A 19,222-nucleotide genomic window follows, 5' to 3' on the forward strand; every position below is an offset into this window, starting at 1 on the left:
CCTGTTTATGCCCCAGATAGAATAAAATAATTCTTGTGAAATGTGTCTTAATAATAAAGTGAAAATTATGTTTTGTAAACAACAAAACCTCATGCATTGGAATAGCATTAGCTGAATAAATACCATTTATTAGAGGGAAATTGCAAAGTTAGGACGGAGGATTGGAATATAAATATTTAAACAGAAATCTGCATTCATATTCCAATATTAAATCACATAGAAAGAAAAGTATCCAGCCTTATTAAAAGATAATGTGTCCTGCAGTGTGAACGATTGATAATTTTGTACTGTGCCGCTTCTATCTCTTAAGAGGCACTGCTGATGAATTCTGTCTATCTGTAACAGATGAAACATACATTTATAAAACCACTATATTTCTAAGAGAAATAATGAACCCCAAAACAGCACAGAGTAATAAAATGGGTCATACTCCTTATATTAATCTTTACAGCCTAATAAATTCGTTTTCATATTATCCATTTTGATTAAAGTGTTGTCAGTCAGTAAATTTGCCTTGGGAATATTTATGGAGTGGCCTGGCACATGAAGATCATAAATAGTTTCAGTTCAAGATATCCAATTAGAAAAACACTGGAGTGCATGCCTCAGGTAACGCATAGTAGTTACAAGGATCATTCATTAATATTGGATTATAACAAGTGAGGCTAGAAGCAGCTCAGAAGGCACACAGCACTGATAGGCTAAACCGATGTAACTTTTTTTTCCAGTGTATGCAAATTATTTTTATGTATATATATATATATATATATATATATATATATATATATATATATATATATATATATATATATAAAGTGCAGATTTGAATTTGACTTTGATTAAATTATACAAAGCTTGGGAAGATTATTGTCTCCTAAAAGCTTACTATTGTTGTTAAAGTGGTTTTCCTCATTTTATTATAATTTGTACCATGGTATTATTAATTAGAGGGTGTTCCTAATAGTATTTTTTATTTCACATTAAAATTCCACAGTGATTATCCACTTTAGTACCATAGTACCCAGAATATTACAGTATGTTCCTTCACCAAACAATTTTAAGGGCTGTGCTCATCTCAACAGCAGTTGATCTAAGTGAAACACAGGTGATGACATTTTTCAAATTTGGCATCAGTGGTATGAACCTGTTCACACTGGTAATCCATTTCAATACCATGGTATCATATCAATAGGGTATGTTACCTCTGTGCAATACAGTAGTCTATGGCTAAGAGAACACCCCCCGGGAATCAAGTGAAGTGTTCTCTGAGAAAGAGTTAGCCACCAGTCACAATGTGAATCAATAAATAAATAAATACATATGTGTATTACTTGTCATGATGCACGTGCATCAGCATATGAAATGAACTGAATAACTACAAGCAAAACAATAGCAAATTGTATATTAATCAACTATGATAATAAAGTAGCAGACAAACTAACATTAATAAAACTAAAGCAAAGCACAATCAAAAAGCTTAAATCACCATGTACTATGAAATTAGCTGGTGGGTGTGTGTCACAAGGACAAAGGACATTTTGTAGCGATGAGGTGCACTCGTGGAAATCAGAATATGCCCCTCAAGACACTCGCAATGACAAGTTGTTTTTTTTACAATACTGTATCCATGGTGAATGAATCACTATTGGTGCCAAGAAGGTGTTCTTTTAAGCAAAGTTCCTGTTTTTAGCTGGAGCATTTACAATGGGAAAAATCTGTTTCAGAACCAGGGTGTTCCCTTAGGCAGAGTGTTCTCTTAGGAGGTGTTCCTATACGCTGAAACTACTGTATTTGCAATTACTTGTCCCCCTGTGAAGACTATTTATAATTGTTAATACAATTCCTATCAATATATGGGTCTAACTTTTAAAGCCCAGCATGCCATATGTGTTTTTAAGTGATCTGACCCCCCAGATTCCAGGCATTCTTTGAAGAAGACTCTAACAAGAGATAAAGACAAACTCATTGATTACCAGATAAATTTGCTTAGAGAAAATCCCCTGCTGTGTTGGTCAGCCAGTCTTAAGTGTATTAGAAACTGAGAGAACTGTTTAGAAAAGTTTCCTGCTGTGAAGAGCAATCAGCTTAGACTTTGTTAAACAAATTCAAATCTAAATATTAAGTATCAGCATCAAACAATGTTCTTCACACTTGGAGCAATAAAATCCTAGCTACAAGACATGTGACTCCGAAAGTGAATTCCATAAGATATCTGGTCAAAAATAGAGTAATACTGCCTTCAAGTGGACGATGGAGATGGTTCCAATTGTAATTAAAATACATTGTCTTCGCTGGTAAAATATGCTAACTGTTATAAAAACGATATACTTGTGACCTCTTAAATTTACCAACATAGAAAATATAGTTTATTAAAAGCCTTACTTAAATCACTAAAATTATGTAATTTATCAATCAGGAAATTGATTAAAATCTAATTATCTTGTTTGTGAATGCACTGGTCAAGTATTTTGAATGAACCCTGAATTTATAAATGAAAGCATATTTTTTGTATTTTATTAAGAACTTTGAAATATAACCGGAAATTATAATTAAAATATCATTTTAGCATTTATGTTAAGAACATTTTAAATGTAGTTTATTTATTAATATTACAATTAATCCATTAATATTAAATATTAATGTGGCAGACCAAACACTCTAGTCTTATACCTTCTATCACCACACCCCACTGTAGTGCATATTTATGAAGATATAATGCTTAACATACCTCAATATCCTAGTCCACCCCCGACTATGTTGGTAATATACAAACATATTGGTTAATAATAATTTCTTAATATACAGGGTGATGCCTCCATTATGTGATTAATATTTAAATATAAAACTAGGGTTTTAATCCTTCACAAATTTCATATAAATTCATATATATTCTTATAAAATTAAATTTACAATACCATTATTCAGTTTTCAAATATATCAACAGAACTATGAACAAAATAGAAAATATGCTTTTCAGTTTCAATATCGAGAGGTTAACCAGTCAAATAACTAAGAGTCAATATACTAACATTTAAAAGTTCATATATATATATATATATATATATATATATATATATATATATATATATATATATATATATATATATATATATATATATATATATAAAATAATAAAAAAAAAAAAAAAAAAATAAAAAAAAATCATTACATTTATTAAGGCTCAGAAAAGCCAGAAGAATATAGAAGTTAGAAATCACTGTAAAAGAATTATAGACACAAGCAAGAACAAAACATTTAAAAAAATATTTTTGGAAGCACAGCTGGACTCAGTCACTGGAATGCATGGCAGATGGCTTCATTTCATCCTGCAAGTAGTTTTACTGATGTTTATCGTATATTCATTTATTTCAGTTGAACTCATATTCTTTCAGAATTTGACGTTTAACAAGCTTTATCAAAAAGTAGCAAGCCTACTTATTTGTTACATTTCAATCTTCTAGTTTTAGTAAATCTAAAACCCTGAGATTTTTAAACACATTAATGTTATACTCTCTAAAGGTTTGTTTGTCAATTAACTTTTAGAATAAGGAAATCAGTAATGTCTATTAGTTCATTGTTTCATGGTAACAATTCATTTCATGGGAGAAAGTCATGGCACCTCATATCCACCAGGTGCTGCACTTCTTAACCCTTTATAGGAAGAAAAACGAATATTGTTCTTTTGGACAAACATTCTTAATTAACAGATAACAATCAGCTTTGTTTGTTTAGACCAGACTGTAAACTTAATCACAGCTGGTAATCGCAACTATTCACCAATTTAAATCTTTACAAACCTCTGTTACTAATAGCTAGTCCTTTGAAGTAGATCTATAGAACGTTAAGGGGGAAGGAAAGGAGAGGCAAACTTAACATCACAGCATCTCAGTCCCTTAGTCTAAGATTTGAAATGTAATTTTATAAAGTGCTTTTAATTACAACTACGAATTTCTCCCACAACTATTCCAGTCTTATGTCAAATTAATCCCTCACTCAGCCAAACTTCTCTTGAGGTAATAAACACATTGTATACAGGAATAACTAGGTGTCTTTTGTATATTTACTATAAATAAATACAGTATTAGTCCTTGAGGTCAATATGCTTTAGTCTACGGCCTAAAGTCATAGGCCCTGTGAACACTATGCCTTTAAACAGCATTAGTTGCCTTTAAACCAACTGAAAAGTGCTAATTATGGTTAGCATCAACCAAGGATCAATAAAGTGCTTATTAGAAGCTTAATTAGACCATTTTCATTAATTTAGTGTAAAGTTGGAACAAAAACCAGGAGGGACACCGGCACTCCAGGCAGGGTTTCCAGATTGGGTGTTTCATGCCCAGTTGGGCTTGTTTTTTTTTTTTTATTGTGCAGGAAAAAATGGCTTTGGGCAGGTATCTAAATTCTGGGCTAGTTTTTTAAATTTTGTGCAAGCATCAAGATGATGTATATTTTGAATGGATTAAAAGTTAACTAATTTTTTTCAAAATACTGACCTACATGAACACACGCCTTTGTTGTTTTCACTACTGTTGCTAAGCATCTAACATTTTAACTGTAAGACCTCATCAGTATCTCTAAGAATATAACGTATGTGACTCAGTGTGTTGAGTACACTGGATTCTGAGCTTCGCATTTCAAATGCACCTTAACACCACATGTCGACACCTGTTTACAAAAGATCAGTTAGGCCAAACTGCAAGCAAAATGGGTAAATGGTCACAGTACAAAAAAATCTACAGGAAAGAATGATAGTCTGAACCAGAGTTAAAAGATTGGATCGCCCTTGTTATGACAGATGAATCAAAAGCGGGGTGCAAATACTGCAAACTAGAACTCATTACCATGACTTGAAAACATATGCAGGGACAAATAAACATCACGCACGCTGTACTTCTTATACACCGTCAATAACAGCTTTTACAACAGCAAACACTGGATCAGGGATAATATCAGATGACCAAAAACATCGAAAAATCAAAATTGCAATGTACGTGGCTACAAATACATTGATAAATGCTGTTGATGAATTGGGAGAAATTCTTAAGGAAGAATTTCGGGCTTTTTGTATGCATAAAACTAAATGTACTGCTTTAATTAACTCACGCTTAGAACTGTACTTCCAACAACACCTGCTTGATGATGTCGGTATATCGTCATATTTTCTACTTGTAGATGAATCTACTAACATTTAAGTGCACAAATTCCTTTGCATTTGTATAAAGTACTATAGTTGCACAAGCAAGAAGCTTGTCAGCCCCTACCTTGGTATGGCTGAATTATCACAGGCTAGAATGCATGACATAGCATAGGCAGTCGTCCAGTTTTTGAACGTTAGTGGCCTTAAAACCAAAAACTGTAATGTGTGGCAGGAACCACTCTGTTTTCACAATTTTAAAGGAACAACAGCCTAGTCTACAACTTGTACGCTGCGTTTGCCACTCGCTCAACATTGTTGACCACAAAGCAATGCAAAGTCTTTCTAGTAATGTCAAGTACATGACCAAAGAAAGCTACAACTGGTTTGCACATTCTGCTAAATGCCAGTCTGAATACAGGAACAGTATCAGGAGCTGAATGGACATCACCCGCTGAAACGGATTTCTCCTAGCGGCACTCGTTGGCTCGTTATGGACGATTGTGTTGAGCGAATTCTTGAACAGTTTGATTAATTGAAATTACACTTTGGCCAAGCTGCTTCTGTGGACCATTGCAATTCTGCTAGATTGCTGACTGAAATGTACAAGGAGAGACCAACTTTCTGTATCTGATTTTTCTGAAGCCTTTCTTGCAGGAAATTAGAAGAGTCAACAGAATATTCCAGCTACAATCAAGTGATACACTCATAATATTTTGTGATCTACAGATGCTGTACATTTCAACTCTGAAAATTGTTGCAAAGCCAGGTGTCTTCAGAGCTAACAATGAAAACCAGGTGCTTACTTTGGATTTACATGGTTCCTTGTCACTGAACAAGAAACTGGAGCTTTTAAACCCAAAGGCAAACAAAAGCCAGCTGTGACTGAGCTGCCTGGTATTTTTTTGTGTGTCCAACAGAGGTGTTGGAATCGCAATGGAGAAACGTGTCTTCCTGCAAATTCACCGAAATGGAAAACGTGGGTCGTTTCTGGATTGAGGTGTATGAATACACTGATGCAGTGGCAATCGCTGTTTGGAAGAAATGGCATTTGGTGCGATCAGGATGTTGACACTTCCAATTTCAAGCGCGCTTGTAGAGAGTGTGTTCTCTCACATGTTGTTTCTTAAAGATAAGAGTCCAGGCAGAATGGACTGAAGCTGCTATCAAACACACTGCACATGCAATTTGGACTACAGAGAAACGGCCTGACCTCTGCCTCATTGGCGCCTCCTAGACAGCTGCTTGCCAAATTTGACAGTAGTATGCATAACAGCTAATGGAACTCTTTACAAAGTGAACAGACATGTACATAGTTAAAGTTTGAAACACTTTGAAATTGTAGTTAAAATACAAGACATTTATAGTTTTTTCCAGGCCCGAGTCCGGAAAAAATGAGGACACGTTTTATTTTATTTTTATTTCAAAGGTTTATTGATATGCATTTTATACTGTAAATTACACTATGTAAAGAAATTGAACTCCCCCCCCCCCCTCCCCCCAATACCTTTTTTCTTATTAAACCTAAATTGGCCACTCTGCTACCTGTAGTTATGCAATACCTATATGTCTGTGCACAGCTGGGATTTATTCCATAAAATAAATGTACCAGAAACTGGAAAATACCACATTTATTGGGTTACTTTTGGGTTTGGTTGAACAACATAATATTGGGCTACTTTTGGGCTAGTATTTTGTTGACTTTGGGCTATAACATCCACCTTTAGAAAAAACATTAACCTCTAAGGGAAGTTTACCGCCCTGAACCAATTGCATTCAAACATTTAATAAAGGGGGAAAGGCGTGGTCAGTAGCGCAAAAGGACGCAAGATTTTTTTAAAAGTTGTAATTACTGAAAAAATACTAAAGGGAGATGAATCAGTCATTTAAACCAGACAATACATGTACTGATTCTTCAATGCAAACAAACACACAAATAGTATGTCCACACAGACAATGAGCGCTTCAAACCCAATCAAAATAAAGACATAAATTCAGCGAACAAATTGAAAACACAGAAGAAACAAAAAATCTGCTTCAAAACAAAGTAACAAATACAATTTAAAAAGAAGCCTGTAGAAGTCCCATAGAAAAAAGTAATGAGCTCCCTCTCTGGCGTAACCTAGCAACCATTCATAGGAAGCAACAAATGAAATGAACATAATATAGAATATAGAAATATTTAATTAATTTATGCGGCAGATGCCACAGGGCTACAAGTGCATTTTAATTTCTGGCAACACTGTCTCCATGACCAGGGCTGCCCACTCCACTATGCAGCGTTTAATATCGTACTCGAGACCACCTCGGGCTAGTCTCGAGTCTGGTTCTAGATTGCATCACAAGAACGGGCACTGTCTACAGTGAAAGAGAACTTCGGAGATCGAAATGAAACGCACACATTATGATAAAACGTGCCTATGTTTTTAAGAAACAAAGCCATAACGTTCATGTTAAGAAGCACTGTCAGCCTTGGGCACGGACTCAATATTTGCCGGGTTGTAAACATAAAATACAGTGCATGGTGTCATATTAAGCCCCACAGTCCTCTGCGCTGCTACGAACTGTATCCAGTCTATTTTAATTGTGTTTGTATGCATTAATTCTGACTAAACATGAAATGGTAATTTACTGTGGACGCTTTGAACTGGATTAATTAAAATGTTTTTGAGTACGGTTCTCGAGATTGCTTATCTAGTGTGGACAGGGCCATAGAGTTGGTAGGTATGGTTTTAGTAAGTGTAAAACACAAAAGGTTAATTTCACAGACCCTGGTTAAGACAAATAATTTTGTATTACCTAAAATTAACTTAAGGTAACATAGTTCTAGTGATAATCTGTGTCTGTGAAGCCAGACACTAAAAATACAATATAAATATATATATATATATAAGGCAACCATGATTAAAGTACAAATAACACACAATTAAATATGAACTATGTGTTCTCTCTAATTACTTAAAGGAATTTTGGAATATTGCACAACAGCTTTGAAAGATTACAAAAGGATTTGGATCCCAGTGAAAAGTTACTTACTTCAAAGATCAATATTGAAACTACTTGATAGAAACAACAGGTGGTATTTTTAGTTTCTTCTAGTTCTTTTCAGAGAGAGTGGAACTAGTAAATGGATCAAAAATGAATACAACCACAGAAAGAAACCTATTTTAAATGTCTTCTAAACTGTTCCTCACTGTGAGGGGGCCCTCATTATGGATAATGATAATGGTCAGGTGAATGTCAATGTTACATTTATTAGATGTTGCTATTGACAATAATGGTAATAATAATAATGAATACTTAGTATTTACTTTGATCTAGCGTAGAGAGAATCGCTTGCAGTGGTAACACCGAGGATGGGAATGGGAGCTCGCCTACGCAAGCTCTATGCTTTAAAAATCTGGGTTATTTAACAAATTATTTTGTAATTTATGTATTTGTTAGTGATACTGTAAATAGTAAGAGGCAGTATTTTCCAAAGCCTGGTACTAATTATGCAGGTTTGTATATTGTGTTAAGGGTTTTTAAGAACTAGGCAGGGCTTGATATTTATGGAAGGGGGAGAACCGCAGCTTCTGTATCTGTTCAGTCTCAATCAAGGAGAAGGCAGAGAAAAGGTATCTAGGAAAGACAGGAGGGGATAGGAGAAGGCAGGTGTTGTCTAATCCCAAGGCCCATGTTAGACCAGGTTCCTCCTAATAATTATATTTACCTGCAATAAATGTCTATAGTACCTCGAGCTTCAACTAACTTGGCGTTCCTGGCTCTAATATCTGTATAACGTGATAGGGGTGGCATGGAAAAGCTTGGCCCACACGTTTCCCTTCCACACTCGCTAAGGGAAAAGTAAATCTATTGCAGCACCAGCTAAAAAGGGTAAACAAACCTGTTTGCAGTGATCCTTCGTTATTTTATGATCTGTATTAGGACTCCACCCTGCTACAAACAGTTCTAAAGTGGCTCCCTACTAAAAATAGAAAGAAGTGGCAGGGACAGAAAACTAGTGATCCACTGATACCAATGCCGATAGCTATAACATATTATCTGGCTCTAAGGATAGCACTTCAAGAAAACCAATCATTTATAAGATTTATAGACAATTTGAATTGTAATGAAAATGAAGGTAAAGTATACAAACGTAACACAGTTTGCAAGTCTTCACTGTATTTAAGGTTATCTTATTGACATTTATAGGGTGTATGGTTTCAGTATTTCCAAATGGACAACCAGTACATCTGTGTTCAGTTACCAATTTTTACTGGTCACCAGCTCACAAGCATTGGCTGCCATTACAAAAACCTCTAACGCTGCTTATCTCTGTTGTGGTAATTCGACTTTATTTTTCTGGTTATAAATTATAGTTTTGTCTTTGCCTTACATATACAATTCAATCACTTTTTTAAATTATTTGTCACACTGGATTAATTAATTAATGATTATTAATCTGCTTTCAACATGTAAATTTATAAATACTTTAAAATAAACTCCCAGGATACCAGTACCCAAGTACTGCCTGTATCTGCTTTGAGCCGTGCTTCGATTTAAATCTTAAGAGCTCTGATTTTTCATGACTTTACAGTAAATATGCAATGAAAGCAGACCAAAGTATTATAAACCGTATGAACAAAATTCAAAAGCATTAGAATATAAGAGACTGCTTGTCACCAGGTAATATCATTTATTATTTCATTCTCTTTAGATCCCAGTGCCCTGGCTGATCAGACTGCAACTGACCATGCAGTTATCGGTGGAGTAGTAGCTGTTGTTGTCTTCATCACCCTGTGTTTAATAATTGTACTTGGTCGATACCTTGCAAGACATAAAGGTATGTTTTCAATGAAATTTTAATTCCTATTGGTGCATATTTTAATTAATTGTATGTTGAGGGCAAAGGTTGCCCCCACAGATAAAATAAATGAAGCCAATGCCATGCAGGAGATGCTGAATTGTACTCTGTTCTGTTGTTGCTACAGTACACTGCTGTTATAAGGTTAAGGACATAAAGATGATTGATAATTGCCTTCAGGTTGTCAAGATTCCTTGGAGGCTCATTGTACACAGCATAAGTTGTAGTCTTACATGGTCTGAAGGTGTAAGATCACCTTCTACAACAAGTATTGGAACAGATAAATACATGCAGATGGTTTTAGGTGCTTCAATGACCCAGCTGCTTATCCTGTGATTTCCACATGGAGCGCAAGCAAGTCCAAATTCGTCAGTCTCGTGAGAATAGCATGCAGGGGGTTATATGTGCAGCTGCAAAGTTTATTACGTCTTTTTGATGTGCTACTAAATCAATAGGCAGAATATATGCTACTGTAGTCTGCAGTTTTGTTTTTCGCTGGCAGATGGCAGCAGTCCCTTGACAGCCCAGCCCATCCATTGATAAGCAATAAAAAATTGCTTATGAAAAATGGATGCTTTCTAGAGAAGGAGATGAGGGTACTTATTTCTTTGTTGATGTTACAAAGTATTGTAAGGAAACCCTTGTCAGGATTGGTACTGGTCAAAACAACCGATTTTATTCTGCTGAAGTACACTTCACAAATAATAATGCATACAGTATAACAGCGATACACACTTGTACACGAAACTGTGGAGGTTAGGAAGTAATTTTACCACATCAGTGAAATGGTGCATTAATGTAGTAAACTTACTTTCTAATCACCCTGCATATGACGGGCAACGTGAAAATGTGCAACGCAAGTTTTCTGATGTATATGTATATGATAGTCTAGTTAGCATTGGTAAGTTTTGGTAAGTTTTAAGGGTGTATGCTTTGAAATCTAGAACAGAGATTTCTTAAAAGTGATGACTGCATAATAACTTTGAGGCACTTTCATTATAATGCTGCAAAAAAAAAAAAGTATGTCATTTATACTTATATAATGCTGCTATTGCAAAATAATGTATGCTATTTTGTGATTTATATTGTTATAATGCTACAATTGTAAACAAATTGTTGTTTTGTTATTTAAGTTCTATTGAAATAATATATTTCCATTTTTCATAATAACAATAAAAAATGTGTGTTTTTAAAAAATAAGGCAAAAATCCACTTTGGAAGGTCAGTCGAGCATTGCTGGATAGAGTTCAAGAGGGTGAAAATAATATAGCAGATGAAAGTGATCTATTGAGGAAAAATAGCTAGCTAGTTCATGTTAATGTTTAATAAATATCTTCTACTTTTTTAATACTCTTGTAATTAATATTGGTAACATTATTACATAGAGTAACACTGTTTCTGAAGGATGTATGGAAACATATTTTTGAGTGAGTTATGGTTACTTTTTGAGGTCATCTTCTAATTGTTTTTTGTTTGCAGGAACATATTTAACAAACGAAGCAAAAGGTGCTGAAGATGCCCCAGATGCAGACACAGCCATCATCAATGCAGAAGGCAACCAAGCCAATGCAGATGAAAAAAAAGAGTATTTTATTTAGCTAAGGGCTCCATTTATGCTTACTGGAGTTGCTGCTAGTGAAAACCGGCAATTAACAATGCCCATACTTCTATAATTACTGATTGTGCCCCGGTACAATGTTTTTATTTTTTTTATCCTGCACACCACCGTTAATAGCCGTTTTTTACAAGCAACCAGCTGCTGAAGACATCGCCTTTTTTATTTAAATCTTTTCTGTATAACAAGAGCCTCTGAGTGAGATATAATCAATTTGCTTACACGGTGCATAAATATACAGACATATGTTTAACTTTGATGGGTTGATTTATGTTTTAAATGTAGTTTTTTTTTTTTTTTTTTTTTTTTTCAGGGAGCAATGTATGATGTCATAAATAGCATATTTAATGCTGACAGATTGTAGATTAGTGAATTAGACTTCACATTCATCTGTATCTTACAAATGAGTTAAAAACATTCCTACTGAAACTTGTACATATTTTAGAAATGAAAAAACAAGTTTGGACGCTTAAGCGATGAAGGTCCCCGTGTGTCTTTTTCTCTTAGAAACTTTTTTTTTTTTGTCAACAAACCACTTAAAAAAAGCCATGAAACAGACATGGGCTGTTTTATTTGACATAAGGGTTTGTAGAGGTACAAATATAAGAGAACAAAGTAAAATATTTGATTTATAAGGTAAGATAGTAATAGTACAAATATTGTTAGGATTAGTAGATAAGCATTATTGCTTAAGATTTGGGACTTGTCATCTGATCAGCATTTGAAACTAGTTAACTGTATTATAGTTTATATGATAGCATGTTACATTAAAGATCCCAGTAGTGTTTATCAATTTAAGCTCACAGAAAACCATGTGTTAAAGGAGATGTGACTATTTGGACACCAAAAAGCATAATCTACAACAAGCCTTCTATGTTGAATTGCATCTTAATAACTATTTACTTTTTATGTCTGTATATTCCAGCACTGTTTAGTTATAGGTTTTTCTTGTCTTAATTTGTTAAAAACTGGAAGCACAAAATTATAAGGAGAAACAGTATTAAGCTACCAGCCCACATACTGCCTCAGGATTAGGCTGTGAAATGAGATTGTTTTAAATTTGCTGTCCTGTTTCAGGCCAGTTAACACTGCTGTACACCGAGAATTGATTATCAAATTATTCCATATCCACTTGGAACAAAATCATGATATTTGAACTAAACATTTGAAAAACACTTTTTTTCTTTATATAATGAGTAAGCTCCCTTGTTAATAAAGCTGTATATTATGTCTGCTAAATGTAGTTAATAGTGAAAATTGATGTTAGACTTTGAATCTCTCATACCCTAAATTTGTATATTAGCCAATTTATCTATTGAAAATAATCTATACATATTTTCAATTTATCTATCATTTGTCATTGCTCATATTTAAAAATGCATTTTTTTTCAAAGGCATGTACATACTGTGTAAGTACTAAAATGTAGTAATACAGAGTCGTTGTTGTTTTGTTTGTTTCAACTGTTCTGCAAATCCATTCAAGTCTTAAGCTTTTGTTTTTTTGAAAGAGGGTATTACCATAAAGAGCATTAATATCCCCTGGTCATGCTTGTAAATGCTGCTGCATTAGATCAGGTGGAAATTATTAAACCCTGGTCTAGCAGCGTGATTGGGATCACTTCCAAATAGTGGGTGAAACAGAAATGACATGTTCTAAAAATTCCAACGCTGCCAATACAAAAAGCTATCTCCAACAGTCAACACAGAACCTGATTGCCATGAAGGCATTGTCATGCAAGCAACTTCTGTTTACATCAACAAGCGGGACACTTGTTTCCAGCGTGCTGCCTTTTGTGACTATGTTGGTCAACATGCTGTCAACAACTTGATAACAACCAGCAACCTGTTGCCCAGTTTAGGACACTGTTCTATTTTGCTGGCAACACACTCAATACAAGCCAATCATATTTGATGTTAATGTCACATGGTAAATTTGCTTTTATATTTTTTTACATTCAGTGTCAATAACTCCCATTGTTCTGAATATGAAAGCATAATTTGATGTAATGAGTAATTGAGCCTATTAGCAGTTACGCTTCTACCTCACCATTAGAATGAAGCACCTGTCTTGTGATTAATCCTGGTAAATAAAACAACTTAATAAATCATGGTACATCATTAAGTCAATGTGACAAATACTGCAGCTGATTCTATAGTATTATGTTTTGATTTTTCTATATTTTAATTTCTATATGTTTATAACACATTCATGTTTAACCCTTTGTCGACTGTGAAAATTCTACCCTTTTGAGGTCTGACTGACCTCAAAAGGGCAAGCAGTGCTACGCCTTTCTAAAATGCTAAAGGTATGAAGATTACTAAGAAAACAGTGTTTTTACTCTAAGGTGAAGTATACACTATGATGACTTTGTTTTGAAAATGTTATTTTCTTTTAGAAAACAAGTCCCCATAAGTGTCATTTAGTGCTCTCCAACATAAAATACTGTAAGATTACCAGTGGTAGCCACAACCCTCAGGAACTAGGATCAGATTTAGATTTTACACCAAATTGTTTGACGGGTGCTCAGGCTTGTCTACATCAGATTCTTTACTAGAAAATGCCTTTTGATTGGGGAGTCATCTCTGAAGTTTCTCCTATGAATATTTCACTACAGTCAATATTTAGTTAATTTATTTTTGAGTTAATACAAATTTTGGACGATCTAGTATGATTTCTAGTAAGCTTTGTACTGGTGATTGCCGAAATTTACTTTAGTTTTGAAACTTGTTGTTTTGGCTATAATTTAATTAAACCATCCCTGACTGGTTGTTGATGCTTTTGGAGAAGTCTGTCATTTGGCTGTCTGAAAAGTCTTTCATCATCTTGTTCATCTAAAATCGTCAATATTAAATCATCAGCAGCGGCTTTTCTTCACTTTAAGTTTTATTCATGTCACATATAAAATGAATAATGATTGGTTCACATTGCCAGAATGTTGGCACCTTGTTGACAGCAAGTCAGTAATTACAAGGCAACAAAAGGCGGTCTTGTGGCCATAAACAAAGTTGCTTGTGTGCCCAGGCCTTTAGGCATGCAAAGCTATTAGAAGGAATAGTAATCTGAACAGCACTGTCCTCTCTTTACTTTTTTAAAGTTCCTAACAATAGAAGTACGTGTTTGCCAAAAACACAGAACAATGATATCTTGGTATGATTTCAAAACAAACACTGCAGAACTGTCCCTGAATAAACATGATTATATGCTTTTTTCAAACTGTACTGAGCATGTTACCTTATAAAGTTCAATAATATCTGGAAGTAAGAAAAAAAGGTACAAAACCATGTACATTCATTCATGGGATATCAAACAAACACAGACTAAACAAATTGGGAAAACACCCAATGACCTTTTTTCATTGGCACTATAACAGGACCATTAACGTCTGTTTGTTTAGAATCCTCTTCTTTACAACAGCGACATCAATGAATATTTAAAAAACAATCACAACGATTGCCTCTGTGTTTGTAGTAAACAATATTGATGGCACATTGAATAGTTGGCCCTGAAATGCAAAATACACTGTTCACCTCAAAAGTTATTTCAAAGCAGTGAAAACATTTTAGTGTTGATACAGTCAAACATTCTGTACCTTTTTCCTACTCACTCTCTTATTAGGTAGGTTTTTTTGTTGTTTTTTTTCTGTGTGAAGTGTCGGTGTCTCTACTGTTAAAATGTCTCCTTTCAAACTTAATGATTTGCTATTAGAATATTTTGGTGTAGAGCAGGGGTCTCAAACTCTTGGCCCGCACAGCGCTGCAATCTGGCCAGCTAAATAGTTACACAAAAGTAATTTAATCTGGCCCGCATGGCGCTTCATGCGTAAAACTTAAGTAAACGGTTGTAAAACGTGTGTTGGCGATGTTGTGCATTGTTTATGGTTAGTTCTGTTGCAATATATTGCTACCACTTTAAGAACTGTCTCATTAACTACCGTAAATTGACACAGTCCTGGTTTACAGCAGAGATAAGAAACCATACAGACCGACATGTGTTCGGGAGGAGCAGCTGAACTGACAGCTTGGTGATCCAACATTTTGTGCCATAACAATAGACAAAAGATCACTGATCAGATCTAAACTTTTTTTTTTTTTCTCCGTTGAGTCAGCATCTGTACAAAAAAAATGAGTGGCACTGAGACTATATGAATTACTCATTGTAGAAGTCACTCAAAATATATCGTACAGGGATCCCCAACAAACGTAAATGAGCAAAGAAATGGCTCAGACTAAAAGAAAAATTGACCATGAACAGAGGCAATTTCAAGTAAAGTGGACGGTTGATTTTCTTTATGTGGCGTACAAACAGAGTGCGACATGTTTGATTTGCAAGGAAAGAGTTGCCGTTTTAAAAAGAGTACAATATTAAACAGCACAATACAACAAAGCATGCAGAGCAGTATGATAACGGGAAGGAGAGAGAGAAGACAGCTTTGCAGTTAAAGAAAGAATTAGTGTTGCAGCAACAGATTTTTCAGAAGGTGAAAAAGAGTCAGAGGCAGCAGCTTTGGCAAGTTATGTGTGTGAGTGAAATGATTACTAAGTCTGGGAAGCTGTTCTCTGATGGTGAATTTATTAAAGACTGTATAATCAAAGTGTCTGAGGATGTATGTCCTGACAGGAGAAACGTTTTTAGCAATATTACCCTGTCTGCAAATACAGTAGCAGAGCGTGTTGTTGAGCTTTCTAAAGATCTTGAGGAGCAGCTCTGCGAGAAAGGCAAAGCATTCAGTGCATACTCTACAGCGCTTGATGAGAGCACTGATTTAGTTGATAGTGCGCAGCTGGCGATATTTGTGAGAGGTGTTGATGATAACTTTCAAGTCACGGAAGAACTGCTAAGCTTGTCTACAATGTGCGGTAGAACAACTGCAAGTGAGATCTTTCAAAACCTTAAAGACGCACTGGAACACGTCGGTCTGCAGTGGCATTCTTTACCAAGCTTAACAACAGATGGAGCACCAGCAGTGATTGGAAAAAAGAATAGCTTGGTAGCGCTTCTGCAAAAAAATATGGAAGAACAAAACACAGAGCAACCAGTAGCATTACACTGCATCATTCACCAGCTGGCACTGTGCAGTAAATCTTTGAAGCTCGACAACATTATGCCTGTTGTTGTGAAATTGAAGACACAAAATGGATGGTGGATCTTGCTTTCCTTGTTGATATCACCCAAGAGTTGAATAACCTAACCTAAAGCTACAAGGTCCTGGTCAGCTTGTGACAACAGTGTTTGATGATGTGAAAGTATTCACAACTATACAGATTTCTCAGAGTAATCACACTTATTTCCCATCATGCAAGTCACTTCTGGAAGAGCTGGACATTGAAATGCAATTCAGTGGTGCTGAATACGCTGCTAAACTTGACCTGCTTTTGGAAGAATTTGATCAGCGGTTTGCAGATTTCAGAAAGCAAAGAGTAATCTTCCAGTTGTTCACTGAACCATTTTTAGTTGTATGTGGAAACAGCACCAAGTGATTTACAGATGGAGCTCATCAAGCTCTTCAGTGCAACACACCTCTGAAGAATAAATTCAAGGAAGCCCAAGGAGATTGGCCCTACATTAGGATTTCAGGGTCGACATTGGCGCGCATGTAAAGTGAGTTTGAGACCCCTGGTGTAGAGTAAAATGAGCATAGCTATTTGAAGAAGCCACACATGTTTTCTTTATCCCCACTTTTATTTTAAAGAATAAACTATAATGAGTATACAATGCTTTTCTTTAAGCTAATGTGTACAAAAAAATATTTATAAAGATATCTAATTTAATTCTAGCAACACCATTAAACTTGTTTCTAATATTTTGAGTACATGCTTCAGATGGAAATATTTATTATAGCAAATGTGTTTTCCTGTGGAAAAAAAAGACAGTGTTACTGCATTTTGATAGTCTGGTGTTTAAAGAGTAAAAACTGGTTGCATGATATTCAGCAGCACATATAATGTCTTTTTTTTAATTTTTATTAAAGCTCTTCCATTTGAAAAGACTGTACATGTACCAGTATGTTCAAACAAATAATGGAAACAAGACATTTTAACATTCCACACTTATTCACAATTTTCAGTACTAACTTCTGTAAGTTTTAATTTTACTGCCATAAAAAAAGCTTGTTAAATAAATGTAGGCTAGCACGCTTTCTCATGCAGTGGAGTTTTTGCATCTCAGGAATATGTTTCAGTTGGTTCCCGTATAGACCTGGGACATGCTAGCACTTTTAATCAGCTTGCCCCTGGTTGGTGGAACTGTGGTTTCGTTTGGTTTTAAATCATTAAACTGTTAATAAAAATATGTCATGTCATCATTGTCTGAAGTTTTGAAATTTATGCCTGTTACATTGGGTTGGGTTGGGTTTAAAATGTATCAAGCTGGAGATAAGATTATCAAAACTGATCTCATAAAGTTATCTTTGAAAGAAATGCAATGTCTTTACCACTTCAAAACTAACATGAAACCTACTGAAAGGGACAAAGGCAACACAAAATAAAGACACACTAGACCAGTATGGCTGGACAGGTGCCTTCTGTCTGCGGATGCCTCCTGGCAGGGCTGTATCAAGGGCTGAGTGAGAGCGGAACTTCTGTTTAATATTAACACAAGGGGGCTGTCATGGGGGATTCTCCATATGACCTTCATATTTTTCTTGCGAGTAAGCAGAAAATTAAGTGTTTTGCAATATCAATTCCAAAGTACAGTACTTGCTGACTGTGGTTATACGTTTATGCCTCACTATGGTACTGGAATCCTCATATGATAGACAGGAACGCAGAATAACATAAAACACAATTCAAAAGTAGCATACATTTTTTTTTTTAATACTTGATTGTGCTCAATGAGAAAGGGCACTTTTCTACATAGACAGCAATGCTGAATAACGTCAAACAAAATTCAGAAGTAGCATACATTTTTATTTTAAATGCTTCATTGCGTTAATTTAATGAGAAAAATGGCACTTTCGTTCTGCGATCAGCTTTAGAACACCAGGGGCCTGATCTTCGATCTTCGCACAATTCCCTCACTAAATTTGCGCCTCGCAAAAAAATAGTGCTTTGGCACAAAATGAGAGATATTCCAAAACGACACAAAGCAGTTGCGGGACATTGGAATATAACAGTTTTTTGAGCAATTCGCAAATCTGTTTGTGCCTCGCAAAACTGTCTGCGCATTCACTAGCAATATAGCAACTATATTGTCACCATTAGAGTAATGGCATCACCCCGACAAGCTGCTGTCATTGGTGTTGCCACAGTATCTACCAATATGACAACAGACGAGACCACATAATATATCATGCAGTGGCGGTGTGTATATTTGTATTTAGGCACGTGGATTGAACAACACTTCACGTGCAGGCAAAATGTAATATGTGAGCACAGGGAATTATACTTAATTAATTCACGTGCAGTTGTACCGAGACGCCAATTGAATGATTGATTAGTCTCAGTACAGCTACATAAAAATAGCATGTTTTCACCCACTCTGGGTTGTGTGTTCAGTGAGTGGAGAACGGGTGCGGAGAGGAGAATTAAAAACAAATAGAAGGAAAAGTACTTGATTTCACTCACCATGTTTGTCTGTTCATCCACTGTTTGTTTACTTTATTTGTCTATTTTATTTGGTGTCAAATGC

At 35.1% G+C, this 19,222-nt stretch overlaps 1 protein-coding gene across 4 annotated transcripts in view; it reads left to right on the top strand.

Annotated features, from left to right (window-relative positions):
• LOC121320403 (cell adhesion molecule 2-like) overlaps window positions 1-17,880 on the top strand; it is a 641,373-nt gene extending 623,493 nt beyond the window's left edge. For all 4 annotated transcript variants that reach the window (XM_041258693.1, XM_041258695.1, XM_041258696.1 and 1 more), the window contains 2 exons: window positions 9,834-9,959; window positions 11,460-17,880. In XM_041258693.1, the coding sequence (XP_041114627.1) occupies window positions 9,834-9,959; window positions 11,460-11,578 (245 nt within the window). In that variant the 3' untranslated portion in view covers window positions 11,579-17,880. The remainder of the gene's footprint in view (window positions 1-9,833; window positions 9,960-11,459) is intronic.
• The last annotated feature ends 1,342 nt before the right edge of the window (window positions 17,881-19,222 follow it).

The sequence above is a fragment of the Polyodon spathula genome, chromosome 9 (assembly GCF_017654505.1).
Source record: "Polyodon spathula isolate WHYD16114869_AA chromosome 9, ASM1765450v1, whole genome shotgun sequence".
Taxonomy (NCBI): Eukaryota; Metazoa; Chordata; class Actinopteri; order Acipenseriformes; family Polyodontidae; genus Polyodon; species Polyodon spathula.